The sequence below is a fragment of the Populus alba genome, chromosome 17, assembly GCF_005239225.2.
Source record: "Populus alba chromosome 17, ASM523922v2, whole genome shotgun sequence".
In the NCBI taxonomy this organism is placed as follows: Eukaryota; Viridiplantae; Streptophyta; class Magnoliopsida; order Malpighiales; family Salicaceae; genus Populus; species Populus alba.
Window position 1 is genome coordinate 17376806 of NC_133300.1, and position 15740 is coordinate 17392545.

Consider the following 15740-nt stretch of genomic DNA (forward strand, 5'->3'; position numbering starts at 1 on the left):
GAGTATATATATGAAAGGACTTCAAATCCCACATTGAAAAGATACTATGTTATCCCTTTAAGTTGAAGTATTTAAACTAAAAGGTTTTTTATCCCACATTGAAAAAACATGATTTTTTTCTTGGGAACATAGAGTATATATACTAATGGGTTTCAAATCCCACATTGAAAAAATATAATTTTTTTCATGTGAACATAGAGTATATATATGAAAGGGCTTCAAACCTCACATTGAAAAGATACTATATTATCATTTTAAGTTGAAATATTTAAACAAAATTTTTTTTTATCCCACATTTAAAAAAAAAAAAAAACCCGGGTCTCATTCGGGTTTGCTCGGGTCGCCTGGGTTTGGCGGAGCTGTTTCCATAACCGGTCTTTTATTAAACCCGGACCGGTCCAGCCACCGGGTCGGCCGGGTCCTGGGTCGACCTGTCGGGCCGGGTTTAATAACACCGGTTTTAAAAGCTTTTTTTAAAAAAAATTAATTATTTTTTATTTTAAATTAATATTTTTTAGTTTTCTCAAATATTTAATATCTAAATAAAAAATAGCTATTATTATACGGCGCCACACTCCATTACCACTCTGGAGACACCTTTAATGAGCTAACCTACTTTCGTTGACCTCGACATGGCAAATGCCGTGACACTGTTTCCTTGCTGGTCAGACGTCATTAACAAACCATTTGCACCGCCTTTCAAATATTCCAAGCTCCCCCCTTATATAAACAATACTCTTTCCCCACCGATCCAAAGCATAAAGTAGATCAAAAGTCCCTTCCATCGAGAAAAAGCAAGAGAGAATCCACAACTTCCCTCTCTTTCTCTCAAAAACTAAAAATGGAACTGGCTCCTCGCTCCTTCTATGGTTCTTGGAAGAGATACCGGAGAAGAAAGCGATACCAGCGATTCGACGGTGCGATCACCGCCCGAAAGAACATTAAGGTGACGAGATTCGGAGGTAGCCCGCGAAGGGTATGGAAGATCAGAGCAGTGCCCAAGCTAAGAATTTTGAAGAGCATTGCTTCACCATTGAAGCTAATGAGCAAGCTCAAGAACGCTTATATTAACATGATGCTTGGTATGGCTGGAAATGTGGACGGAACAAATGTTTTTGGAAACAAGAGGGTTCCGAGAGGCAGGCAAGTTAAAGCTACTAATTACTCGAGTGAAGCGTTTGAGAAGAGGTTGGTTTATGAGATTTATAAGAACCTGCTTGCATCTCGAGAATTATCCACCGTGTAGATCAGTAATTAATTTAATCATAAGTGGATATATACATTTCCTCAAGGTATTTGTATTTCCTAGCTTAATCCCAAGGCAATTAATCGTAAAATTGGGATGTTTATTTGAGATTCTTCTTTGTTTTAATTTTATTTTCAATTAGGATTTGAGAAATTAAAGCTTTTATTAATGTCATATCTTTAGTAGACGTGTACACGCAATATAATTAGCATTTACCAAGAAATTAACCTTGGGATATATGGAGATGTCTCCCATGCCATCCTAATAAAGAGACTATAATTATAAAGTTAAACCCATTATATTTTTTTCTTTCTTTTATAATCCTGAGAGTCCACGCCCATATTTTACTGTTTATTAAGTTACTTCTTAGAACCAACACTAAAAATTAAATGGAAATTTCCTCCATTATTAGGCATTGCTATTTGGGCATATAATCTAAGCAATTAGAAGAAGAGAGCATACAAATATTATTATTATTTCATACTATTTTATTTATTAAACATATCATAAACCTTAATATTTTAATATTTGTTGGTAGTAGTTCTTTTCAAAATACTTATTGTTTAGATATATATTAAAATAATATTTTTTATTTTTTATTTTTAACATTAATATATTAAAATAATTTAAAAACATTAAAAAAAAAATCAATATTTTCTAGAAGCCTGGGACAAAAAAACAAACTGCTCCTAAATCTTATGTTTTTTTAAAGTTGATTCTTTATATATATATATATATATATATATATATATATATATAACTAATTTGTCAACTTGCTTGAGTAGTTTGGTTTATGCACTTTTTAACTCAATTATGCTTATCTGAAAGGTCAGAATTAATGTAAAGAAACTTTATTGCTTCAACAAGACTTAAAAATTCATATAAAATGTTTTATGCAAAACAAACATTCTCTTTCCGTCCAAATTCCTAACGAGGGTAAGACAAACACGACTTAAACAAATAAAAAATTAAAAGGTGATTAGACAACAAATATGAAAAATTAAAAGGTGATTAGACAACAAATTATTTTAATAAACTAGTTGGTTATCTTGGAAAAAAGATTCTTGCGGCCGGCCCTATTATCTTTCTCGAAAGCAACCGTGTGCCAAATTCATGGAACCTCAATAATATATGATCCCTTGAAGATTGAGATGCCCACAAGGGATTTCTTCTTTGTTGTATTTTTTTTTTCCCCAGTTTTGACGTTTATTGAGATATGTTCGATCAATGACCGAAAAGATAATTAATCTTAAGTGAATAGATATATTTAATTAAATTTGTGAAAAAGACCTTATTATCAAATAATAGAGTACTTAATGAACTGACCTCATAAAAGTCCTCGTGAGATACTGTAATGATATCACCATTAAATTATTTTTTAATATATAATATTCGGATGATGGATACCTACGCAACAATAATAAATAACATATAAATATTTAAAAAACTTACATGATATATAAATGTATAATAAATATGATACAAATATAGAAAAACCCTACATATGAATATATATTACTTTCCATGTGGAGAATAACTTTTATCACGTAACACAAAAAACATAATAGAAATGAAAACATTAAAACAATATAGATTAATGATAAAAATGGAACATCACATTATAAACAACAAAAATAAATGTTCTCATGTGACCTCCTAACAATTTGAGCCTTTTCATCTAAGACCTGTATAAGGGACCATGTATATAATTGCATAGAACTTCTACCTTTATTCATTGAATTAATCACTACTAATTCGTTTTTAATAGTGATTTGGTATACGGTATATTTATTCAAACTTTAAGAATGTTTAGAAATTAATTTTGAAAGGTATGGTTCAACTGGTCAGGTCTTAGGTTCGTTCCCTAAAAATCATCAATTTAAATCTCATAAATCTTAAAGTCATTGAAATCTTATATAGTCATTAACTTTAGAACACATAGAATTAGTTGGATGTACACAAGTTAGCCGAGACACATACATTAATAAAAAAAAAATATTTAGGAATTCAAAATAATATCCTCAAATTTTTTTATTAATATGAATATTTAGGCTAACTTGTATATATTTCAACTAATCTCATAAATTATAAAATTAATAATTATATAAATTTTTAATTATTTTTTTTAAAATAAAATAAACCTATAACAAAACAAGTTAAGCTACCCTATGTTAATATCTCACATTTCCTGCACATCAATGATCTAGCTGTGAGCAGTCCATTTCAAGGCGTACGGGAGATTACTGGTTAGTGTACCAAAAAGTAGAATTCTAAACCAATTTTTAATGTAAGAAAAGTAGGTACTGACGTAATAAATATATTCTCTGGTATTATAATTTTTTTTTATTAAGAAATATTAAAATAACATCTACGTTTTAAAAAATAAATTATAAAATAAATGAACTAATCAATAAAAAAATAGTCGTTGATACTAATTAGAAACTAAAGTGAGGTGCTCACCTTACTTGTAAGAGCAAAAGATAGATATATACACACACACACAGATTTTTACTTTGGTTATCCTTTTTAATTTATATATTTTATTTATTTTAAAGGTTAATTTTGATAGCTATTTAAAATATTTTTTGTTTATATAAATACATATACAAATAGAACTTATCTATCTAAAATTTAAGAAGAAAAAAAATTAAAGCTAAATTATAATATTTTTTTAAAGTAATGAAATTATAGAAATAATTCAATAGATAAATTGAAAAAGAAAATAGACTAAATGGTTTAAAAGATGAGAGAGAGAGTGTATTAATTAAATTTTAAATTAAAATTAATTAATGAAAATTTAAGAAAAAAAAATTAGGTTCACACACCTATTTATTTTTTTAAAGAGTGGATGATGCGTCATCCACTCTAGATTTTTAATAAATAACGTGTTACCTACTAGAGTATTGTTTAGAAATTTTATTTTGGTTCAAGTACTGGATCAACTTAAAAATCCAAAACTAAATTAAATCAAACCAAACCAAAACAAAACAAAATCATCTCCCCTGAACTTTCCTCTCAAAGACTAATCCATTGACACCAAGGTTTTTTTTTTTGTTTGGTAATGGTAGGAATATTACTAGGCAAACACTTTCTCTTTTTTTTTTTTTTTTTTTCAGTAGTCTGTTTTCTTTTCCTTTAATATTCAAGGATTAAAACATAACAAAAAATAAAATTTTCAGACTGAAATATAAAAATCATTATGAAGTTGTATAATTTGAAATTTAAGAGACTATATTGAAGTTTTTTTTTTATGTTTTTTTAAGATACAACTCTAGTTTTTTTTATATATTAATTCTGGTACTTTATTTTTCAATTCTTTGTTTAACAATAACGTAAGAATCCCTTTCATCAAATTAAACTTTAATTCAATGCTAACATATTCTTTGACACATCAATATGCAAGGACATGTAAATAGAAACAAATCCCAATACATAAAACCATGTCAACAGAACTTGAAAGGAGAAAATTGAAAAGAAATCAAGTTTAGTGATTAAAATGAAAAAAGAAAACATTTAGGAACCTACAAGAAAAAAGTGAGGTGGACAAGTTGGTGTGAAAGGACAAACATATATAATAAAACACCACCTCTCTTTTTGTTTATAGTTAATTAATAATTAATAATTAATAATTAACAATATCTAAATGATGTGGGGGAATCACTGTTCCCCCACACACAATGTACTGTGGATTACAACAGTAATCAACAGTACATTCCTTTTTTTTTTGCGGTTTTTTCCAACTTTTCTCTTTATTCTTTTTTTTTTGGTTTTTTCCTTCTTCTTTTTTTTTCCAAAATTACTTCTTCTTTTCAACTTTCCTATTTTTTCTTTTTCTTTTTGCATTTATTTTTTATTTTTTTAAAAAATATTTTTTTGTTGATTTTACTTTTTAAATATTAACTTGATTAAAAATTTTGTTTTGTAATTTTTTTCTTTAAAATACTGTAGATTGCTGCGGTGTTTTCCCACATAGTTTTTCTATTTTATTTTTTATTTTTTAAAATTATATTTTTTTATTTTTTTTAATATTGAGCTGATTGAAAATTTAGTTTTATAATTTTTTTCTTTAAAACATTGTTGCTTGCTATAATGTTTCTCTGCATGGTTTTTTTATAATTTTCTCCGAAATTATCTTTTTTTATTTTATTTTTTAATATTAAACGGGTTAAAAACTTACAGTTACAATATGTGAGGAAAGCACTGTAACTTTTCTCGAAAATTACTGTAGATGCTATAGTGTTTTTTTCCACATTATTTTTTTTCTGTTTTTGTTATGTTTTTTTTCTAAAATTTTCTTTGTCAATTTTATTTTTTAAATATTAAGCTGGTTAAGAATTGCAATTACAAGTAAATACAAATTTTTCCTCACAAAACACTATAGATTGATACAGTTTTTCCTCACATGGTTTTTTTCCAGTTTCTTTTGTGTGTTTTTTTGTAATATTTTTTTTCAAAATTATCTTCGTCGATTTTTTTTTTAATATTGAGTTGGTTAGAATTTAACTTTGTAATAAAGCTTAATCATGTGGGGAAAGCATTGTAGCTTTCCTCATAAAACATTGTGGATTGTTACAGTGTCTCTCCGCATGATTTTTTTTTCTTATAATTTTTATTCAAATTATCTTTGTCAATTTTATTTTTTAAATATTGAGTTGTTTTATAATTATAATTACAAATCATTACAAATAAGGCTAAATCATGTGGGGAATCACTGTAGCTTTCATCACAAAACACTGTGAATTGCTATAGTGTTTCCAACATGATTTTTTCCTCTTTTTTTGGTGTTTTTTTTTTTCTAAAATTGTCTCTGTTGATTTTTTTTAATATTGAATTGATTAAGAATTTAGCTTTGTAATATTTTTTTCTTTAAAACACTGTGAATTGCTGCAGTGTTTTCTCATATGATTTTTCCCAAAATTATCTTTGTCGATTTTTTTTTGAATATTGAGTTGGTTAAGAATTATAATTACAATAAAGCTAAATTATACGAGGAAAGTGCTGTAGTTTTTCTCACAAAACACTGTGGATTGCTATAATATTTCTCTAAATGGTTTTTATTTTATTTTATTGGGGAAAGCACTATAGTTTTCTTCACAAAACATTATCAATTGTTACAATGTTTTTTCTCATGGGTTTTTTTCCTTGCAAAATTATCTTTGTCGGTTTTTTTTAATATTAAGTTGATAGAGAATTTAACTTTGTAATTTTTTTTGCTTTTTATTAACAAAAAAGCTAAATCATATGGTGAAAGCACTGTATCTTTTCTCACAAAACATTATAGATTGCTACAAATCATTTTGTTCAGTCTATGAGTTTTTGATCACCAACACAACTTTTTTTTTTCGTTATGAAATATTTGTTCAATCATACTTTTAGTTTCTATTACTTACCTAGCATTGGTTCACAATTATAATATTATCAAGTATATTTGTTTTATAAGCCCGCGGCAGCGCGCGGGCATGTTATCTCGTAGACAACTAAACATTGTGAATTGGGCTTCAGTCAGGCCTTAAACCATTTCTTTTCTTTATAATACATTTTCGTGCCCAGGTTAAAATATTTTCAAGCAGTCGGTTCAAGTTAATTAGATATAAGATGCTGAAGCTATAATTTACGGATACATGGAAATTAATACAAGCTACACCCATATGCACGGTCCACGTTACTCAAGGGGAACAAGAACTAGAGAAAGTTCACTTTAGTCCTTAAGTTTTTATTTTTTTTCAATTAAATCCAAAAACTCTTATGATTTTATTTTTCTATCCTCCAACTTTATTTTTATTATAATATTTGTCCTTGAGTTATGAGAAATGAGAAACAAAGTTGCTAGAAAACAAAGAGGATAGAGAGAATTTATCTGCTATATTTCAGTCATTAAAAAAAAAATCTTGATGTCAATAGTTTCGTATTGGAAAGGAGAGTTTATTGATGGTAATGTTACCCATCAACCATGCTAAAAAGAAAAAAAAATAATGTTGAATAATAAAAGCTAAAAAAAAAAAGATGTATATAAACCTGTATAATTTTTTAAATATGTGATTTGAGTTATTAGACTGAAAGCATTTTATTTAGAAAAATTATTAAACTTAATTTCTAACTAATCAAATATTGAAGGATAAAATTATATATATAACAAATTTTAAGTATGCAAAAGGATCTAAAAAAATAGTAATTAAAAAAATAAAGATCAAAATAAAAATAAAAAATAAATTTGATTTTTTATTGAATGGTAAAATTAAAAAAATGTTATAATTTAACAAAAGGATCTAAAAAAAAAGAAAGATAAAAGAATGAGAATCCAAGTTAAAATAAAAAATAAAAACAATTTTTAATTGAAAAAAAAAAACATCAAGGACGATAAACTAAAAAACTACCAATCACATGCGCGAACTAATATATATATATATATATATATATAAAATAAAATAGTAAAAGTTGATATTTGATCGTTGAAGGCTTCTCACACACTGCTCAAGGTACAACATTGCTGATCAAGCATAAGTTTCCAACTTGAACCAAGACCAAGGCCAAATATTCTGTCCAGGTGATCGCCCATTGCTGATCGGTCTTGGCTGGGCAACTAGTTATTTTGGTTCATGACCAGGTCTCATACCCATACTACAATATTTATTAGTTTTATTGATAGAATTTTTTTATAGATGTAAATTTATTATTATATTAGTGTAAATTTTACCGAGTAATTTACCAATAAAATATATCTATTGGAATAACATTCGTCAATAATTCAGTATTCTGTCTTTAATTCTTTCCATAAAAAATAAAATTAAAAACCTATGGATTTTCTACGAGCACAGCACAACACCATTCTTACACAAGTTTCAGTCCAACTCGATCTAAAGGAAGCTTATTCTTAATTTCATAAAGTTTTTTTACAGCCTCGACAATCTCTATGATAGTTAAGAGTTACTTTTTTATCGTTGTTGAACAAAAAGCGTCATTTATATGAATCCTCCTATGTGATTCAGCTTAATAATCTAAATGCTTGAACATTAATTTTAAAATTTTAGAATGCAAAATTTTATGGAAATGTTCATTAAAAGGATATATCTATTCGTTTCTATTTCATTATTATTTTAAGAAAGAATGAATAATAATAAGTATTTAATAAAAAAATATACTAGTCTTTCTATTTCATTTATATGAATCCTAACATCAATTGTATTCTTTCAAATCATGTTTATGTTTTCATACCTTCAATTGGATTCGTAGCTTTTCTAATTGAGATTGACTTTTGGGCACGCACATCTTTAATTTCTTATAACTTACCTCAAATGTTATCAATTAAATACTTCAGTTCTTCCTCTTCAACAACAATTAATGACACCATCAAAATTTAAAATATTTCTCTTAAAACTTTTATCCTTAATATCATTATTAACCATTAAGTTTTCCTTAAACTTCTCTTCGCTTGAATTTTTTTTTTTCTGTGCAGCAACTTATTTCTTGTTAAGAAATGGAGCATTGTATCCACAAAGTAGAATAAAGTTTTTAATTGCTGAAACTCTTATCATAGGAGGATAGTTCTTTCGAACAAGATTTTCAACTGGAAACAACATCCATCTTTATAAATGATTGTTCTAGCTTTGCATCCACCTCTTGTTCTTGTATATTATTTGAGCAGTTTTATATAAATATTAAAGAATCAGAATTATCTTCTTCGTCTGGATCAGACTTATTGCTATTTTTTTCTATATAACTTGGTTAGACAACTTAATTACATGTAGATGTCCTAATGATAATTAAACGCTCCAAACACTTCAAGATTATCAAAATCAATAACCTCTTCTTCATCTTGTTCAATAAGTTTAGAAGTTTTAAGTAAAATATTATATATTAAATGGGAGTGAGATAAAATGGAGAAAGATTGGCCAATGTTAGGAATAATTCAGTTCCTTAATTTCAATAAATCTAATTAATCAATTCTTATGTTTCAAAAAACAGAATGTTTAATCTTTATCCAATTTATATAAAAAAATAAAAAAAAAATGTTAAGATGGAAAAACTTGATTAGAAAAGAAGGGATTTTTTAAGCAAAAAGTTACTAAATCTTTATAATCCAGTCATTAACACTTTAGTGGTCAACAAGTTATTTTCACACAACTATAAGCACTTTAGAGGTTGAAATAAAATTGTCAGTCATAATATATCTGAACGGCATCGATCGTGTTTACTGATGGATCATTGGTTCATATATATATATATATATATATATATATATATATATATATATATATATATATATATATATGTTTAAAATTATGAAGAGCATACCAATTCTAGTAAAAAGATGGCGCTACAATCTACACTCAGGTCTCTAGAGGCCCTTGCCTCATCTGGAATCGTGAGTCTTTTCCTAGCTATACGGAGGGGTGGAGCTGGTAATATTTAAATAAAAAATTAAAATTAATATAACAAAATATATTATTAAAAATTTTATTTATTTAAAATAAAAATATTATACTATTTTATATTTAAATACTAAATAAAAAAATTAAAATGTTTTATAGAGGCCGGGCCTACTTTCCTCCCCTGGCTATACGAGATTCAATATATAATAATAAAATAAATGTTAGAGATTTTCTATCCCATGTTGATTTTAAAAAAGTGTTTAATTACTGTTTTAAACTTAAAAAAAAAAAATATATATATATATCTTTTTATTCTAAAATGATAAATATTCACTCCTTGTGAAGTAAAAATCATTATGTCAATCGCTTTTATTAAACATGTTTATGTATTTTTTATATGTGTCATCTTGTACTTTTTTAGAAATTAACGGAAGACAACCTAATATATTCATAAGAAAATTTTTTATTGCAATTTTTTTTTTAATTGGAACTCCAGAACAATAATCTTCTTAATTTCCTGTGTATAAATTATTTAAAAAAAAATACAGTTTTTTTTTTTTTTTTTGGTTCTGGTAGAATTAGAAAAGCAGGAACAACTGTTGATAGTCATGAAACCAACAGTACATTCCTTGACATTGAAAGGAAGAGGAGGGACCATAGGTAGTTAAAGAAGTGATAAAGAAGCAACTATGCTAACAAAAACCCAATTATCAAAAGCTTACTTAAAATAGACACCCAAACCATCCCTTAATCCTCCACCCGTCGATCACCATGATTACACCCAATTAAATCCTAAGCCTTCAAACTTCATCCTTCTCCTCCCTCACACCCTTCTTTGCCACTCCACCACTACCCCCAACACCCCCCCTAACAACCCCTTCCTTTTCTCTCTCTAACTAATATATACCTCTCACATATATATATATATATATAAACACACACACACACATGCATGCTCTCCCAAGTGCATATATCACCTCTACTTCTCTCTCTCTCTCTCTCTCTCTAAAACCGATTCTCTTTCTGTTGCGGTGTCTATAACGGTTTTTCAGTTCCCTTGGCGGGAAACTAGATATTTTTTGAAGGATTTTGCTTGGTGCTCCTTGCACCATTGACTCTCTCTGCTTCCAACCAATCAGGTACATCCACGTGTTTCCAAACAATCAATGAGCTCGCCATTTTGAATCATACGAGCAAGGGTAGTTCTGACGATTCATCCATCATGCTCTACTAAGTACCAGACTCACTCATCTGCTGCTATATATATATAAATAATATAAGCCACGAAGGAGCTTCGTTTATCTCCTTTTCTCTGTGTCTCGAGAGAAATGGAGATAACACAACCACCACCGTCCGGTTCAAAACCGGCGATGCAAACAGCTGCACAATCACCACCTTTTGATTACCACCAACCAAACGATCAAGATCAGTTCGCGTCCAATTTCACCTCTCTCTACCTCTCAATCTTCCCGCCAAAACCATTGCTGCTCCCGAACTCGCTCTCCTTCACTCCCTCCACCACCGCCTCCCCTACCTCCTCCTCCGCCGCCGATGAGATTGCCACCGAGAACCGCCTCCGCCAAGCTCGACTGATTCTCGAGTACCAGGACCTCTGCGATCACTACAATGTCTCTCTCTCGCGCCTCCAAACCCTAACTAATGAACTTGAGTTGATTCGTCAAGAGAACGCGGATCTCAGAGTCGCAAATAGTGAGCTCCTCAAGCTTATCAATCTCTCTTCTCAGGCCGCCGCGATGCAGCATCAGGGCAGAGCTTTTGGAATCAGCCGTGATGTTGCCATTGAGAGAAGGAACAGTGTTAATAATGTCGAGAGAGAGAGGGTGACGTTGCCGAAGAGTATTTCCGTCAGATCTAGTGGTTATGTGAAGGTGAATCAAGCGGTTTCTGGTAATGTGAGCACCAATGGAGGCGGTCGCGATGGTGCAACTAGTAACTCGAGTCGGCCTCGTGTGGCTAGTCAGCTCGATCAACTCGTTTCTGGATCGGTGAGTTGAATTTCTTTCTGTTTTTTCGAGTTTTGGTTGGCTTTTTTTTTTTTTGGTGAAAAGTTTTGTTTGCTTTTAATTTCCATTGAAATGCAACGTAGCACGCGAACTGTGTGTGTATTGTTTGTGTTAGGTACGGTGTCCGGTTCGTACGGTTAGCTGTATAGACGGCAGTTATCAGTATGATGTTTAAATTCCATTCTCTCCAGTTCGTACGGTTCCCTCACTATTAAATTTACCAATTTATCTGTGTATTTTATTTTCTTAACTACTATATATATGTATGTATGTATTTCGGTAGAGTTATTCCCGTGGTTCTCTATTGGTCCAGATAATATTATTTAATTTTATATAGTTTCTGTAAGGGAAAAAAGAGATTTATTGACAAAAAATAGAGAAAATTACAGGATTTTTTTAACAACAGAATATATAATTAATTAAAAAAGAGGTGAATATATTAATTATTTCACTAGATTATAATGCAATTGTATTTTATGCAGAATATGTACGATAGTCTATTATCGATATGCAGAAGAATTACAGCTAAAATTGGATAATTTTTAGATAAACACTGATGATTAAGGGGTCAATCAAAGTCGTCCATTTTATGCTCTTGGACTTTCGATTGGTTAAGGTTGGTTGTGTGCAATATTGTATTCCAATAGTATTAATCTGTTAGGAAAAGAAATTTCAGTATGATCACTCTATTCTTTTAGAATCGAAATTTAATTAAGATCATTAGAAGTGTAGTGCATCGACATTTTTTTCCAATACCACACGCACAATAAATTATATTGGACCATGAAGACAAATTTCTAGCATTTTTTATTTTTCGTAGTGATTAAAAATGGGTTGCATATATACTCTAGTGTATGCAGATGCAGCAGAGGGTGTATGTGCCAGGTGGAGGAGGGGAGAAGAGATCAGAGGAGGAAATAGCTGCTGGAATGGAATTGGAGGTGTTTAATCAGGGGATGTGGAAGACAGAGCTGTGCAACAAGTGGCAAGAGACAGGCACGTGTCCTTATGATACCAATTGCCAGTTTGCTCATGGCATTGGTGAGCTACGTCCAGTAATCAGACACCCGAGATATAAGACTCAAGCTTGCCGTATGGTTCTCGCTGGAGGGGTTTGTCCTTATGGACACAGATGCCACTTTCGCCACTCTCTCACTGACCAAGACAGGTTACTACTGGGTCCTCGTTGATCATCTAAAAATGCATGGATTAATTTTGGACTTGATTGATTGATTGATTGAAAAGGGGATGGTGTCAAGATTAAGCAAATGCCCAGGGTTATGTATATAAACCTAATCAGTAATGTTCATGCACCATATGTCGTAATGATAATAAGGAAAAACAATATATAGAATAATAATAAAAAAAAAGTTGAAAAATATTATAGCAAATTGTATTTGATAAATTGGGGACGATCGATGGGTAAGTTGTAAGTAAAGAGAAAATTGGATTTTTTTTTGGGTAGGAAATATTTCAAGTGGGGCTGGGGGGGGGGGGTATGGTTTGTGAACAACCAACCCACCAACCAAAACTAAGACCAAACTCCAAGTTCTGTAATGATGCATTCTTTCCAGTATTCTACGCAACTTCCATTTCAAGTTTGTTAGTTAAATTTTTATTTGCTCTCTCTGTCAAATTAGTTATGTTATATGTACAATATATGAATCTGGATGTGTGTGTGTGTGTGTGTGTGTATTGTCATTCAAACAATGTCGTCATGACTATTACTCAAACGTCAATACACCACCGACAATGGTGGTTGGTGCTGTAGTTAATTACCTCACTTGATTATGACAATAGATCCAGATTGGTCTAAAGTAAACAACGTTTGGCCAGCATTTGACAAACGTGGAACAATGACATTTTATCCTCTATATATATATAAAACAGTTAGATTTGGGATGCCTCACTATTGATGATCCATGTTTAATTATATATTAGCCCAGGGTATCATTGATACAAAGGAATGGCTAATTAAGTCCTTGAAAGAGCATTTAATTCGTACTAGTACTGTTGTTACATTGACTATATATTTATAGGACGAGGTATACAAGTTTTAACTGAATAAAATAAATATATAGGAGAGTTGAGGATCTAGATCAATATTAATGTCTTGTAAGTGAAGAAAAATAAAAACCTAGAGCTAGCTAGCAGACATCACCCTCTCCCTTAGTTTGGTTAATGTGTGACGTGGGGTACATGGCTGGTTAACGTTCATGATACAGAAACTTAAAGAAGACGTCAAAAGCAGTAATGCATTTTGCCAAGACTTTCCGAGTTCATTTTCGTGGTCAAGATTCATTTCAAATACCTACTTTTAAAATCTTTTTTACGAATCGGATAATCCAACAACCCTCATTGCTCTTATGTTTTAGAAATTTAGCTTTTCTGTTTATTTTCTCTTCTATTTCATTATTAATTTCAGATTTTTTAATATTTTTATTTTATGTTTAGCCCCATTGTTGGTTTTTTAAGCTCTTGTTTTCATTTTGAAACAAAGTCATCGATTTTTAAAAATATCCCCATCTGTTGTCAGAAAAACTTAGCTATCTTCCTATTCCTAGAGACGGTTGAGGTCCTTGAGGAGGACACGAGTGACGAGGCACAGAAAAGGGGAAGGAGCGCGCTAAACGCTCAAGAAAACAATGCACAGAGACTAAACCTGCATGTGGGCCGGAAGAAAAGGCCAGATTATATGATAATATTCTTCTACATTTTGTTCTTCAAGAACTAAGTAAATTCTCAATGATAAATTATTTTTGTATCACAATATTTTATATAACAAGCAATCACAAATATCTTCATGATATTTGATGATAAGAACGGTTTTTTATTTTTTTTTGTGTCTTGGGTTGGTGATTAACTTGCAAAATAAGTTTTTTTTATAGGATAAAGACTACAATGTTCAAATTAATAAATATAAAAAGGATGAAATATTTGTGTAAATAGAATTGTTTTAGTCTATGTATGAAATCCATAACTTATTTTCTTACCTAGAGTCTTTGAACTTACCTAGAGTCTTTGAATCATTGATATAAAAATATGGTGCTTTCAAGCACAGAAAAATTGTGTACGTTGTGATTGAAAAATAAAAAATACATAGAGGTACTTGTCGAAAATATCCTAGCTTGATAAGGAAAAAAAAAAAAAGGAGAGAAAGAGAACAATGAGAGAAAAAGGAAAAAGAAACTCCTCAGCTGGAGAAGTTTCTCCTTTTTTTCAATCTTCTTGCACAATCAATATTATTGTTAGGTGATATCCACCATCACGACCTAAAACTCGAGCGGTTGGTTAAATAATTATATCTGGAAATTAATGGCATGAAATTATGACTTTTAAATGGTGGAAATATATAAATTATCGGGGATTAATAAGTAATCCCAAAGTTTACTAATATTACACTCACCAATAAAATTATTCTAGATAAACAAAATTTGATAGATTCAAATGGAGAAATCCGAGATGGGAACCTTTTTAGGAAGGCATTCACTTTTTTTTTCTTTCCTTTTTGCAATCAACAACTAAATTAGTTCTTTTTGTGACAATCTGAGAGTTTGGCTAATTAATTAATTAATTAAGTTTTATGTTGATTGATACTCTGATTTATGATGTTTTTTTTTAAAAAAAAAATTTGTTTGAAAATATATTCATATAATTTTTTTATTTTTTATATTAACATATCAAAATCATTTAAAAAAAATTAAAAATTAATTTATTGTTTTTTCAAATTAAATATAATTTTAAAATGATCATAATAACATATAAAAAAAACCACACTTGTAAATTTTTAATTTGATATATTTGTTTTTTCTACTGCCGTTAAAGAGATTTCTTTGCTGTTAGATCGATTTTTAAAAAAATATATTCTTCTAAATTTTACTTCATTATATATTACACATAATTTATTTTATAACGTCTTAAAAGTCAGTACTCGAGGACAAACCGTTTTGCCCTGTGGAATAATTAAAAGCTATTTGGCCAACTCTTGGTGGGTTCGGAGCCAAGAATCAGATTCTTTTACGAAAGTCATTATTGACTAACAAAAAAAAAAAAACATTTGCAAATTTAGCCAAATGTAATTTTGGTAAGCTTAACTTATTA

At 29.6% G+C, this 15740-nt stretch overlaps 2 protein-coding genes across 4 annotated transcripts; both read left to right on the forward strand.

Moving 5' to 3' along the window:
* The first annotated feature begins 841 nt into the window (after window positions 1-841).
* Window positions 842-1246, forward strand: LOC118029765 (uncharacterized). Its single transcript, XM_035033695.1, has one exon. It carries the CDS (start codon window positions 842-844, stop codon window positions 1244-1246), a length of 405 nt encoding a protein of 134 aa, XP_034889586.1.
* A 9313-nt stretch (window positions 1247-10559) lies between these two features.
* Window positions 10560-14434, forward strand: LOC118029781 (zinc finger CCCH domain-containing protein 14). Of its 3 annotated transcripts, XM_073405696.1 has the most exons (3): window positions 10560-11621; window positions 12491-12807; window positions 14176-14434. In XM_073405696.1, the coding sequence occupies exons 1-3, from the start codon at window positions 10944-10946 to the stop codon at window positions 14183-14185; spliced, it is 1005 nt and encodes a 334-aa protein (XP_073261797.1). In that variant the 5' UTR covers window positions 10560-10943; the 3' UTR covers window positions 14186-14434. The 3 variants fall into 3 exon arrangements, with proteins under 3 accessions (XP_073261797.1, XP_034889603.1, XP_034889602.1); XM_035033712.1 differs by lacking the exon at window positions 14176-14434 and having other exon boundaries at window positions 12500-13257; XM_035033711.2 differs by lacking the exon at window positions 14176-14434 and having other exon boundaries at window positions 10561-11621; window positions 12491-13257.
* The last annotated feature ends 1306 nt before the right edge of the window (window positions 14435-15740 follow it).